Raw genomic sequence first — 14,288 nt, forward strand, 5'->3', positions numbered from 1 at the left:
GACAGAGAATAACACATTTAGCAAGCACTCGCACACGTGCAGAGGTGGTAGCACAAGGTTTTTAGCAAGCACACGCACGCAGGCATTCAGATAGATGCACAACATCCTTGGCATAGATGTGTTCCACATTATCTGGATTAGGGCTGCAACTAATTGTTATTGACATTAGTTTGTCTGTTGATTATTTTCTCAATTAATCGATTAGTCGTTTGGTTTATAAATTGCCAGAAAATAGTAAATAAATGCCCATAACAATTTCCTAAAGCCCACGTTGACTTATTCAAATTGATTGTTATCTGAAGTAACAGTTCAGTCCATAGATATTTATTATAACTACCATAGAAGACCAGCAAATAGAGTGACTTAACACTGGGTTAAAAGCTTTGTTTCACTGCCCTCTCTGGTTACAAGTTTCAAGCCTGCTTCACCTCTGAGAGAAATCTGCTTTGTTGCACCTTTAACCACTAACCACACAACCAATAGTGATGTCACAGTGCCCTAGAGTACACGTGCACATCACTGCAGCAAGGTGAAAATTTCATTACTGGTCTATTCAATAGCATTCGGATAGCAATGCATTCTGCATGTATATACATGTGTACACACACACACACACACACACACACACACACAAATATTCAGGTACACGTACACAGAAACTCATTCTGATGGCCACCATACATAGGTCTTCAGCAGCACAGAAACACAGGCAGGAAATCAACATGCAGCAAACATACACACACACACACACACACACACACACACACACACACACACACACACAAAGTCATGCTCATGTGGCAGCCGTGCATAGACACAAATAGTCAAACTGTAAAATTGCTGCTCACACATGCTGAGACAGTGATCGCACTTAATTCACACAGAGACATAAATACTTTATTATCTATACACAGACACACACAAATTTGTTGTACTATACACACATTCTTTCTTTCCCATCTTTTCACTCTCTTTTTTCTTGCTTTCATTAAAACCACACTGACAAACAGCAGCATATGCAGCTACACTGAGCAACAGATGTTCAATGGGAGTTATTGTGTAAGACTGAGTGTTAATGCCTGCTGTGTATAAAATGCTAACGAAGCTCTGTCATTTGTGTTTGCCTCCACAGTACTATGAAATGTCCTACGGTCTCAACATTGAGATGCACAAACAGGTAAGACAAACTGGACGCTGTATTTTTTGTTTTTTCACACTCTAATCATTGCTTTCTGTGTAGAAGTCGTATTTGTTGGCAGGAGGAAGGGAAGTGTTATTTTAAGCATTGTATATCAGCGTGTCATTCTGTGTGGGTGGCTTTATACTATATTTTATTGCTCCTGTCTATATTTTGTATTTACACTGATCTCAATACAGCTAAATAAGGTGGACAAATCATTTGAAACACCTTTCATTAAATGCTGCCCGCTACAACACCAATTCAAACCGTAATCTCAAAATGCACCACAGCATTGAGACTTGCCTTATATCACAATGTACATGTGTTTCTATTTTTCTGGCCACTCAGGGTATTCTGTGTTGGCAGGATAAAGCAGACTCTGTTCCAGCTTCAATTTCTGTGTAAAGATGATGAGCTGGAAAAAAGTAGTGACTCACCTTAGTAAAAAGTAGGACCAAAAGACTTTTTGTTAAAGAATGAGTTTCTTCTTCTTACTTTTATTTGGTAGACTAATAATGAGTCAGCAAGAGCAACAAGTGGTTTCAACACTCTGCAATGGATGGTTGATTTTATTTGTTTTAATAAGGGTCACAGCACAACGCTGTAGTTTCCCTCTCTATGCCTCCGTATGGAATATAAGGTACTGTTGCATGAAACCAGAAGTTAAAAAAAACCCCCAGCAGAGTGTATTTCCTGCACAGTTATGATATCCCTATTGACTAAATTTGTATTCTCCTCCTCGGTTATTATCAAGCAAAACAAGTGATGCCTGCTGTAGATGAGAGAAGAAATAATTACTGAAGTGAGAATGATAATACTATTAATCTTGCTGCTACGGGCGGTAACCATAGCAATGGCAAATGTATGTTTTACTGAGCTGGTGGTGACAGACTGAGGTTAACTGACACTAGATGTCGACAAGGCTTAGCTATTATGTGAACCCACCGGGTCTTCTAAACGATGCAAAGGACCAGAAACCAGGTAGAAGGCGATAAAAGAAGGTCGGTGTAAATTGTGTATCTTTTCCATTCATCCTCGCTGAGATCCGGTATTGTTGAATGAAGATGTGTGTCGGATGAGCAGTGTGTGCTCTCGGGAGCTGGTGACTGCTTGTCAGTCCTCACACTTGCTGCTAATTTGCTGTCTGGGTCACACTCCAGGAAAGGAATACAGTCAAATTGCAGACAGACAGACAGACAGACAGACAGATAAAAAGGTAGACAAACGGATAGCAGACATGAGATCTGTTCCTCTGTGTTGACAGACCTCCGTGCAGATAGACAGAATCATTATCCAGTTGAATGGCATCTTCCTGTAAGGCGCCTGTGTCTCCCCCCTCTCTTAATCTGTCTATCTGTCATGCTAACTCGCTCTGTGTGGTGGACTCAGGCACTGTCACGGAAGACAAGAGGGGGTTTATTTTTTTCACGTTTTACAATGAACTCCCAGCATGCATATGCATTTAGAAAGCAGCTCATTGTTTGAAACAATCTCTAAAAACGCCTTCGAATGAAAGCCTCTGCACTTTAACCTCATAATCATTGTGTCATTTCATGAGCAAAGGTAATTATAGCACAGAGACATCAAACAGTGGGTTTCTGTCCAAATACTTGCTCTGCAGTACACATACTTACTCCAGACTCCAGTATTGGCTGATGTTATGTCCAATGGTTGAAGTTAGTGATGATGCAAGATGAGTTTAAGTGCCGATCGGGGCATATTCTAATTAGGGCTGCATAATTAATTTAAATATTATTGAAATTGCAATAAGTGCAGTATGCAAATCGCTGTATTGTACTGCTGCAAATGCCCTGACCTACAATTCTTGTTCTCCAGAAAACATGTTTGTTTGGTACAGACCCCCCAAAACCTTCACATTTTCATAATGTTAGTATTTTTTTTGGTGGAAATTAAATTTGTAATTTGCAAAAAATTATAATTTGTCATGAAGAATCATATTGCATTATCTGTCAAAATAATCACAATATGAAGTTTTTACCATATCTTGCAGTCCTAATTTTATTGATCGGCATTATATACATTAAGTCCCAATCCAGATCCTTTGTTTATGGTAATGTGCTGTGTTTCAGGTGAAGCTGCTGTCAGAAATACCTTGTTACTGTTCATTCTGTTAAAATACTGGAACCCGTTTCCTTGATTGACATCGTTTTCAGCAGCAGAGCAACAAGAACAAATATATAGCAGACAGCAGTTTCCACATGACAGCAAGCCTCTCTTTAGTATTGTATTGCCGTGCCTCTAAGGTTCTGCTATTTGTTGAAAGCTGCATTTGTATATCAGTATTTCATTTATGATGAGGATTGAGAGGCACAAAACACTATATGCCACCGTAGATCAACTTAAATTCCATTGCTACTGTATAAATCCCAGTTTCATGTCAGCTGTCTAGGATTATAAGACGAGGATGAGTCGTTGTTGTCATGCAAGTATTCAGGACTTTAAATGCTCATCGGCTTCATATTACCTTGAACAAAGATGTGAACCACACTCGAAATCTGCAAACCTCAGTGGTACTTTATGTTGGACTCATTGTGTTGTTTAAAAAAAGGGAAAGACACGTGAAAAATAAAAGTGACTCATAGATGACATAGATTGAAACCCCACAGCAGACACAGCTATTGATGTAGCAATAATCTGAAAGAAGGGGAGAGAGAGAGACAAAATGAGAGGATAAAGAGAGCAAAAAGGACAGACCGCTGGAAAAGTACTTTAAGGTATAGCTTTCGCTACCAGTCATTTCATACTGAAAGAAGTTAAACTACAGTACAGATACACTCATACATTTTTCTTAATGTTTTTCAAGTTAGTGTGAAATAGAAGTGCAATTATATTTAGTAAAAATAGTGATTAGGTCCGTAGTCATTTATCTTCACTGTTCATAATGTCAGTTAACAGTTAACATAAGATGGCACTTTATTGTTCCCCAACAGGGAAATTTAAGATTTAAATGATGATATTTAAAACAAATGAAGCATAAATTCAGTAAATGCAATTTCTTTCTTCTCTGAAAAATGTAATTAGGAGTTTCAAATAGTTGAAAATTACCATTTTTGTCCGAATGACCAAAATTCTAATATGCTACTAACATACTATTCATTTTTAAATTCAAACCACCAAGCAAAATGCAGAAAAGGTTGTACAAGAAGAGAAACTATTACCTAACAGTGTAGTCATAGGAAAGGAACAGAGATAAAGAGAGATAGAAGGAGTGCCATAGGAAGAGAACAGAGTGAGTGAGAGAAAGAGAGAGAGAGAGATGGCTGGCAACAAAGCCAAGCAGGACTGGACTGTCAGTTCTTGTCGCCAAAAAGAAGAAGTAGACTGGGGTGTTGGCTACACCTCTGAGAGATGGACAGAGGAGGGGGAAGAGGGGGATAGGTGGGGAAGATGACAGAGGCAAGCCATGGAGGGGTAGAGTGTGGAAAATAGGAAGAGAGGGGGAGAAGGAGTAGGTGGTGGGGATGACAGAAGGAGACCAAAGAGCTACAGGCAGGCGAATGAGAGTAAAAAAGAGAGAAATAAATGAAGAGGAAGAGGCCTGGTGTCAGGAACTAGTGAACAAGGCTCTGAGAGGAGGGAGCAGGGGGAATATGAGAGAGAAGAAAGGTAGAAAAAAGTATATGTTTGAGCAAAAAGAGAATGGGGGGGGGCAAGAGAGCTGGTAAAAACAGGAGAGGTGATAGGAGAGCCAGTGAGAGAGCAATATGAAGCAGATAGTAAAAGAGAACTTACAGTATCACAGATAGACGGGGAAAGAGAGGAGCAAAAATTGACAGAAAGAGAAAAAAAAAAAGAATGGAGAGAGTGATAGAATATAAAATGAAGGAACTGCTAAAAAAAAAGGATATCAAAAAGAGACACTGATTGAAAAAAGAGATAGCTTGAGGAATCTGAGAGAAAAAGAAAGTGGATGAGGATAAAACACAAAAGGAGAGGTTGTAGAGTAGAGGGTGTTACAAAGGGAAAGGGGATGGAAAAGTGAGTGGGATAGTTTGAAAAAAAGTAAGAGTAAGATAATTTAGAAAAATTAGCACTTTGAAGATATAAGAGACTGCCAGAGAAAGAGAGCGCATAGTGGAGAAAAAGGCAGTTAAGAGAGTAAGGGAGATAGAGAAACAGAAAAAAAAGTGAGAGATGGCGGGGAGAGCTAATGTTGGAAAAAGTGTGAGAGCAGGGATGAGAGGAAAAGAGGGGATAGAGATTAATTGAACGGATGAAAGAGGAGAGGGTAAACAGGAAGGATGGAGCCTTAGAAGAGACAGATAAAGACCTCAGAGAAAAGATGATGGGGAGAAAAGAGATGGAGATGAAAATTAGAGCCAAGAAAAGAAAAGCAACAGAGGGACAAGGAAAGAAAGGGCGGGGGGGGTGACGGAGATAGGAGAGAGAGAGCGACATCAAGGAAGGGGGGGAGCTTTTGAGCCGCAGTGAGAAATAATGAATCATGAATAGATTTAACAGTATCTGCTCTTATTTCCTCTCCTCCCCCTCTTTCTCCCCCCTCCAGCTTCCTCCTAACATCCTGTCGAGATCACTGCTATTGCCTCTCTCCCCTCTCCGTCTCTCTCTCCAGCACTCGCTCTGTCATTATCAGTGGCAGGGCCATCTCATGTCCCGGCATTAATTGAGCTGTAACAGTCATCCCTTGCCTTCCTACCCTTTCTTTTAGCCTCTTTTGCGTTCTTCCCCCTTCCATCTCTCTCTCCCTCTGTCTTTCGTTCTTTAAATTTTGCACTCCCTCTCCCTGCCCTCTCCTTCACTATCTTGAGCTCCCTTGTTTTCTTCCTATTTCTCCCCCTTTTTCTCTTCTTCTCTCTGCCTTTCTCTTTCTCAGATGATTGTATCTGAACTATATAAAGGCACAGAAAAGATAACACCCCCCCCCTTCCTCCTCTAAGCTGTATGGATGCATTGAAACACGCACACATGCACGCACACGCCATCACATTATCTCACTTGGTTCACTTCCATTATCATATCATATCATATATATACTAGCTGTATCCCCTGGAGGAGCGAGGGAGGCTATGAGGACTTTACACTGCTCTCTGTGGTTGTTCTATATTCATTGATATAGCACTTCTGGGGCCTGGGTAGTTATTGCCTGTGTCCCCCGCTATGTGCAGACTCACAACATGTATATTCAGTGACTTTGTAATTCAGTAATATACTGTGGGCTCACAGCGGTTGGTACAGGGCAGCTTACAGATATGATGCTGTGCTGTATGTGTTGTTGTAAGGTGTGTGGTGAATGGATTGAAGCTGGTTTTGTATTGACAGCTGATTCTAGCAGCAGGACAACAGGATGATGGCAGGAGGTGAAGAAGAATGGAAGCTTTGTTAGGCTTGTGTCCTGCAAGAGCTTATGACAAGAGTGCAGCCTGGGAAAATATGAAAATATGGAAGGCAGGAAGTGAATTAAATATGCCTTTCCTTCCATCAGCAGCTAACTTCAAAGGGGCCATAAACAAAGCACAGTGCTGCTCCGAACTGCTCAGTGGTGGAAAGACGACAACCACAGTGGTACTAAGCGGCAGCTGAACATTCGTATCTATGATCAACATGCATCATTTTGGTGCATTTCAAGTCTTCACAGGTCAGTGCCAGGTCCAAAATGTTGGTCCAGAACCTACCTGAACTTGACATGCTTAAAAGTAATCTTGAGGGGGAAAAAAGCGAACTTGAATGGCACTGACCGAATTGCATTACTCAAAATGTTCTATCGTTCAGTACCAAATTTAGTTAAGCTTGTCTGTGAGTCTGTTCACGTCATTGTTTACTGGGATGTTTACTGGGATGGCGACGCATCCTCTCCTCGCCAAATTGGGGACAGAGAGCGTTTCAGACATCATGGTGTTGTTTACAGACCGACAGGTAAAAGGAGGGAAACACATCGAAGTTGACGGTTGATTGTTGTCAGACCTGAAGTAGCTGGCTGGAAACAGTAAGAGGTCTCACTCTGCCATTATTTCCCAGTACCATAAATGTCCCCGACATAGCTATTCCCTTCTTTTTCTTCTTTGGGTTAGACAAGACATATTGCTGCCATACTTCGTGTTATTAATGTTCTTTTGACAGTTATTTATAGTTTTTATATAGTCCAACACTGTACAGATATTCAGTTTTATTATCCATTTAGTGGGGTTGAGTATGTAAGTGTACAGAGTTTCTCCACAAATGTGTGTTTTGACATGTGCACATATAGTGTGCATCTCCACGGTTTCAGTATGGTAATGGTTGATGTTAGTAGTAGGGTCCATTATTTCTTTGCTGGGATAGTGTCCCCCAGTAGACCCCTGGGGCCAGCAGGGAAGCTACTGTGGCAGCATTTTGATAACAGCCTAGGTAAGTGTTTCTAAACGACTGGGTTGGGACCTGACAATGCATCACAAAAAAGATGACTGCAAGGGTTCATCCTTACATCCATGGTTCATCCTTACCCTGCTTCTGTAGGTACACCATACCCACTTCCTTTTAGAAATAAACACCACATATTAGTGTCTTAATTATAGCTGGAGAGGGAACAGCTATGCACGAAAAACACATGGCCTTAGCTTATGTTGCATCATTCATGTATTCTCCTCCTCAGCAGTCGCTGCACAATCATATCACTGGAAACAGGAAAATCCTCCAATTTGGATGACTCAGTGTTGTTCTTTTATTATGATTATGCATGTACAACCATTACTGCTTTTAGGTGTGTGTATAAATGTCTCCCTGATTCATTTAGAAATCGATATCCCTAGGAACCAAATAGCAGCCCGTCTCAGTCAAGCCTGTGTGGTTGCTGATTGAAATACTGTGTACTCAAAGGTTAAAATCCTTCAAACAAGTTGTGCTATTTTTACATAAGGTTCCACATTGAACTGTGACAACAATTTAGGTTTGCAGGAGAAATTCTCGATGGTAGGAAGCTGGAATTTTTGGCGTATTTGTTTGCATTTTAGTAGCTTGATACAGCAGGATGCTAGGCAACAAGGCTCCTGGGCAGCGAGGGTTCTTAATGAGAGATTAGACAGCAATAACCTGGAGGGGCTTGTGTAGTTGAGAGCTGGGTCACAATTGAATTTTTATAATAGTTCATGCTGTATGATGCTAGCCTTCTAGGTGGTTAGGACACAAATAAATGGTACTGGAAGATGAGAGCAGAGTGTTTATTTTGCTTTTCATTTAAACTCAAAAATAGAACACACAAGAACCCAATATCCAGTTTATGAATATAAAAAAGGACACCGCTTAGTTGTTTATAATACATATCAGAATATTGAAAAACCTTCTTTGACAATATCCTTTAAGTATATCCCATAAGATCTAAGGTTCCATACCAAACTTGTTTTTTGAAGGTCAAATGTAGTTTACTAACTATTTAACCCCATGTTACTTCCCATCACTACTTGACATTTTCAACATAATTCTGTCTCATTTAGATTAAAGTCTGTCAGCAGTAGTGTTTTAAATTGGGTTGCAATTATTTTTATCCTGTTCCCCTCTCTTACACATTCTCATGTTTCTTTGCAGGATTGAAGTCATTGTTCCACGAGTGTCACAAATACTGCATGCATCCATGTTACGAGCAAAGTTTTCTTTTTGTTCTTTTACATTTTTTTTAAAGCTTGGATTAAATATACAGTGTGTGAAATCTCGCAGTCAAATACTGACACCTCAAATATTTTGATCATGAAAAATGACTCATACCTGTAAGTATCTGAAAATTAAATTCCTTTCAATGTTAAATATATTTTAAAAATATCCTCTATTACAATTGAATAGGCTAACAGGTATAAAGGTGGCCTAGTGTTGAGAGAGAGCATCCCATTACTGAAAGGTGTCAGTTTGTGGCTTTGAGCTGATGGTGAACCTCTAGATTGTTACTAATTTTAAGCCATTTACGATAATTAATAAAAAACCTGAATTAAAAGCCTAAAAATGAAGCTAAAAACTGAAAAAGCCAAACATTAAACACCAACATACTACTTTAAAAAATACAAATTTTCATACTTCATACTCAAACCAGCAGCTCTACTGTCACCTTGCAACACATTGGGTCGTGACCTCCACAGTGAAATTTATATTAATCAGGACTTCATCGAAGTTAGCTTTTGCTTATACTTTCTTCATACTGCAATAAAGGCCTGCGTCATATGAATGCAAGGTTCACACACTATGGACAGGATATTATAAGAATCAGTGTTAGCATATATATATATACTTTACATTCTGTATCAGAATGCAAGATAGAGAGACAGCGTGGTTCACAGAGCAGGCAGGATATTATAGGAAGCTGTGTTTGATAGTCAGGATGCTCGGCAGCCAGACTGTTTCCCCTGTGGACTCCTGAGGACAGATGAAGCAGCTGGCTGTCCTTCCTTCCTGCTCCCTCCTTTCATTTCACCACCACACATGAAACTGAGGGTGTGTGGGTGTGTGTGTGTGTGTGTGTGTGTGTGTGTGTGTGTGTGTGTGTGTGTGTGTGTGTGTGTGTGTGTGTGTGTGTGTGTGTGTGTGTGTGTGTGTGTGTGTGTGTGTCAGCAAAGAGCGAGTAGCACAGTCTTTATTTTACACTCTCTGTTATGTGATAGTTCATGCTATATAGCAAACGATGTTGACAGTATTTGCATTCTAGCAGTCATACAAAAGAAAGAGAAAAATTGGAGGAAAAAAACGTGCGACTGTGAACAGAGTGAAGAAATAATCAGAGAAAATGAATAAAACAGGAACAGGGACTGAGGAAGACAAACAAGCAGGAGAGAGAGATCACATGAGAGACTGTTTATCTGTTTGTGTTGAATATAAAAGTGTGTGTGCATGTGCTTATCCTCCTGCCTAATTAGCCTGAGCTATCTAGCCTTTTTATGCATGTGTTTGTACACATGTGTGTGGTGGGTGTGAGTGTGCATGCGTTGGTATATTTGGCTGAAGTTGTGACCTGAATCCTCATTTCAGTAGGGAGGGAGTGAACGAGAAAGAAAGTGAGGGAAAGAGTGCAAGCGAGAGATGCCTTCATTTTCAACTCACCGCTTTGGTTCGTAATAGGATTGGGCTTCTCTCGCTTTCCCCTTTTTTTTTCTCAATCTCACTCTTTCCATTCCCTCTGCTTCATCTTTTTCTCTCTCTGTCATTCCCACCACCCAGTCAGTCGATAATCCCACGTTTTTTTATTTTTATTTTTTATTTAAAGGGATGGATTAGGACAAGCCTGTATATGTGGGTCAACTAGAACAGGCTTTAGAGAGGTCAAATGACTGTGTGTGCGTGTGTGTTTATGGTATGTGTTTGCACTCTCTCTGATCATTGGTGTATGCAGTCCCTCTTTGCACATGTTGTAGCATCTGTGCTCTCTATGTGTGCAGCTTTGATGTCTCTCCTTCTCATACTGTGTGTGAATGCCTGTGCATACATGTGTAACAGAGCTCATTTGTGAATAATGAGGCATAGAGAAAGGGATGGATGGTGATATAAAACAGTGAAAAAGAAAGAGAGAAAGATGAGATGAGAGAGAAAACGAGTGATTAAATTCCCAGGGAGCTAGCCTTTTAGCGTAATGGCTTTGTCACTCTGGCAGAAGGGCTCCGAGTAGCTACACAGACTGTATTGGCTTATCTGAGTGTCTGTGTGTGTGTGTGTGTGTGTGTGTGTGTGTGTGTGTGTGTGTGTGTGTGTGTGTGTACATGTTCATGTATGAGATAGTGGCTGCATGTGCCACCATGTTATGTGACCAGTGCTTGAATTGGGGAAAAAAAAAAGGTGCTTGTACTCTAAAGTCAGCAGCTGCACAGCATGTGGCCTTTTTTATGCAGGTATGACGGCTACACATCCCATGTGAAATCTATTTTTGTATAAAATTAATGAAGCAAGTGATTATTTCTTGTAAATAAATGTAATAAATTTCACAGTTGGAACTTTAATGTAGAATATGTGGTTAAAGGTGGCTAAAACCCTTTTTAGCCAAGCTAGCAGCATGGTTCAGACAGTGTAAGTCTGTTGGTCTACCACTTTGGTCTAAATCTTTAACAATACTCAACATCTACTATGGATTTGTAAAAAATGTTTGTACAGACACTCAAGGTTCCCACACGATGTGTCCTAATTAATTTGGTGCTCTCCTGACTGCCACCATTGTGAAATTGGATGGTTTGTCACCCATCCAATAGACACGCATGCACGCTCCACATCTTTGTCCATTTTTATAGATTAACCAGGACTGCAAAGATGGCGACGACCACAGCCGACCACACTGAGCTTCAACAGCTCAACGTGTGACATCACAGAAAATATGTACATTTTTGTGATACAATCTATGGTTCAAACATTAATGTGCCCTGCAGGATGAATTGGATGAACTTTTAACTTGCAAATATGCAAACATAAATGACATTCCCACAAACCTCAACTGTACTTTGTGTTTACTGCTGATTAGCTAATTTTAGCATCCTGCAACATGCTAATCTAAAATGTTGAACATTATTATATATTATGCTGTACCTGCTAAACATCAGCACGTTATCTTTGTGTTTGTGAACACTAGCATTTAGCTTAAAGCATTGCTGTGCCTTAGTACAGCCTTTCAGAGCTGCTAGCATTGCTGTAGACTCCTCCCAGTCACCTTATGTTTCAGTTTAATTTAATCGAAAATATGCCATCAGTTGGTCTTAGGAGTAATTATCATAATAACTACTGTCACTATAGGCAAGGCCATAATATGTGGGTCATGTTTCCCACAGTGAAGGCAAATGAAATGTCATTTTGAAATATAGTGGGTGTCCTGGAAAAGGGAGGCTCACTCTTACCACAGATGGTACCACCTGTACCCTTGGTCTGATGTGCACTGCAGCGAGCAGCTGAGGTTAGCAACAAGGAAGTCAGAGCAGCAGCTGAATTCAGTGACCTCTCTTTTGTTTATGGAGTTTCCTTGGAGTCTTTTTTTCCCCTTTTGGCATTCTGAATCAATTTCCAACAAGGATTTTATGGCTTGGTTAAGTTTTTAGTTGTGTGTACTGTACCTGCATTCATGAGGACATAGAGGTACACCAGATGGTATGAGTACTAATCTGATGTTCCAGTACCAGCCCAATTCAAGCACTGCCTGTGACGTTAAAGAAAACATGAGAGATTCAAAGAAAGAATTCATTTGTGTGTGTGTGTGTGTGTGTGTGTGTGTGTGTGTGTGTGTGTGTGTGTGGGGGGTGTGTGTGTGTGTGTGTGTGGGGGTGTGTGTGTGTGTGTGTGTGTGTGTGTGTGTGTATGATGTTCTTGCATGCCTTTATGCATGCATACTGTGCAGCCAGCTTTGCTTCTCTGGCTACTTTGTGTCTGATTGCATTGAGGCCGACATGAGTTTGAAGCCGTATGCAGTCTGTCAATGCAAGCTGGTGAGCTGGCATAGTGTGAATATGACTAATAGCTTAGTGTATAATATAGCCAGAGAGAGAGATCTAGCTGGTTGTAAAACTACAACCCCAAGTGTGAGCTACAGATTTCGTGTCTCATAGTCACGTGTGTGTGTGTGTGTGTGTGTGTGTGTGTGTGTGTGTGTGTGTGTGTGTGTGTGTGTGTGTGTGTGTGTGTGTGTAGTACGTGTATTTTCTTTGACAGTGCATGTGTATTGCAGAGGCAAAGGTGTCTTTACATACAGGCTTATATGTGCATTTGTGTGGGGTCATTAATAGTACATGTTGATGACTGTGCTGAATATCCACCATTGTGTGTGTGTGTGTGTGTTTGAGGGGTGGAAGTGAGCTGTCTGTCCGTATTTTTCCTTCTAAATGTTTCTGCTGCCTGTTCCGCTGCCTATCTTGTATTGCTGCTGCGCTGAAGGTTGAATCTGTGTCTTTATGTGTGTGTATGTGTCTGAGAGAGTGTGTGTGTGCTTGTTGGTCTCATGCTGGGAGGCTCTGCTTGCTCTGCACACAGCTCTTTGTATGTGTGCTCTCCTCTGCTCTGTTTGGATTGGTTTTCTGTGTGTGCCCTTGTTGCTTTTGTGTGTGTGTGTGTGTGTGTGTGTGTGTGTGTGTGTGTGTGTGTGTGTGTGTGTGTGTGTGTGTGTGTGTGTGTGTGTGTGTGTGTGTGTGTGTGTGTGTGTGTGTGTGTGAGTTTAGTTGTATTTGTGTGCACAATTCTGAGAGTGCATGTGTGCACATGTGTGTGTTTCTGTGTGCTTTGCTGCTCCCCTCTTCTCCCCCCCTTCCCTCTCTCTCTTTCTCTGTTTCCCTTCCTCTTCTTCCAGAATAGAGGGGCCATCAATCAGAGGCAAGGGGGATAGAGGAAGGGGAGGAGGAGGCGAAGAGGAGGAGAGGAGTTGGCTCAGCGCCAGGGAAGAGGAGCTGGCACACTGCCCAGAGGAGAGGGAGAGAGAGAGAGAGAGAGGGGCGGAGAGAGGAAAAACAAGACTGAGCAAGAAAAGAAAAGAGGGAGGGTAGAGGGAGATTCTGGGAGAGAAGCAGGGCAGAGAGATAGAGCAAGAAGGAGAAAGAAATGAAAGAGAATGAGAAGGAGGGCAGAGAGAGAGCAAAAGAGCACGGCCAAGTGCACTGAGGGAAAACGGAGCACGAGGACAGAGAGAGAGAGAGAGAAAGAGAGAGATACTGTGGAAGTGGAAAAATGAGCCAGCAGAATAGAGAAAGAAGAAGGTTGATTGCATGGAGTGAAAGAGGAAAGAGAGGAGGAGGTGGGGGGTTGAAAGAGAGGAAGCAGGAATGGCTGTTTTCATTGAACAGCTCTGTGCCTGCAACCCCAATCAGTGGGTGATTAGTACGTCATTGGCTACAAATATTTACCTTAAACTGTTCACAGAGGGGAGAGCAGTCCAATTAGAAAGCAGGGGACAGAGATAAGCTCCAGGATTGTGTTTGCGTGCTTGATATGTACACACCTTCTGACTCTTTAAAATAAATGAAAGCATTCTGCAGACTGTGAGGGAACATACAATATGACTGTGTCCAGACTTACACTAAAAATCCCACAATCCAATGCTTTGACCCTGATAGACACTAAACCTGTCATTGATGATGCAAAATGATGATGATTATTATTCTAAGTGTTGGAAATCTTTATTTACTACTTATTAAAGAGGGAACTGTATGGCTGGTTG

The 14,288-nt window shown here is 41.1% G+C and overlaps 1 protein-coding gene across 4 annotated transcripts in view; it reads left to right on the forward strand.

Moving 5' to 3' along the window:
* Window positions 1-14,288, forward strand: part of tle2b (TLE family member 2, transcriptional corepressor b) — a 76,782-nt gene that overhangs the window by 28,070 nt on the left and 34,424 nt on the right. For all 4 annotated transcript variants that reach the window (XM_051377296.1, XM_051377292.1, XM_051377295.1 and 1 more), the window contains exon 4: window positions 1,133-1,177. In XM_051377296.1, coding sequence (XP_051233256.1) covers window positions 1,133-1,177 — 45 coding nt within the window. The remainder of the gene's footprint in view (window positions 1-1,132; window positions 1,178-14,288) is intronic.

The sequence above is a fragment of the Dicentrarchus labrax genome, unplaced genomic scaffold (genome assembly GCF_905237075.1).
Source record: "Dicentrarchus labrax unplaced genomic scaffold, dlabrax2021, whole genome shotgun sequence".
In the NCBI taxonomy this organism is placed as follows: Eukaryota; Metazoa; Chordata; class Actinopteri; family Moronidae; genus Dicentrarchus; species Dicentrarchus labrax.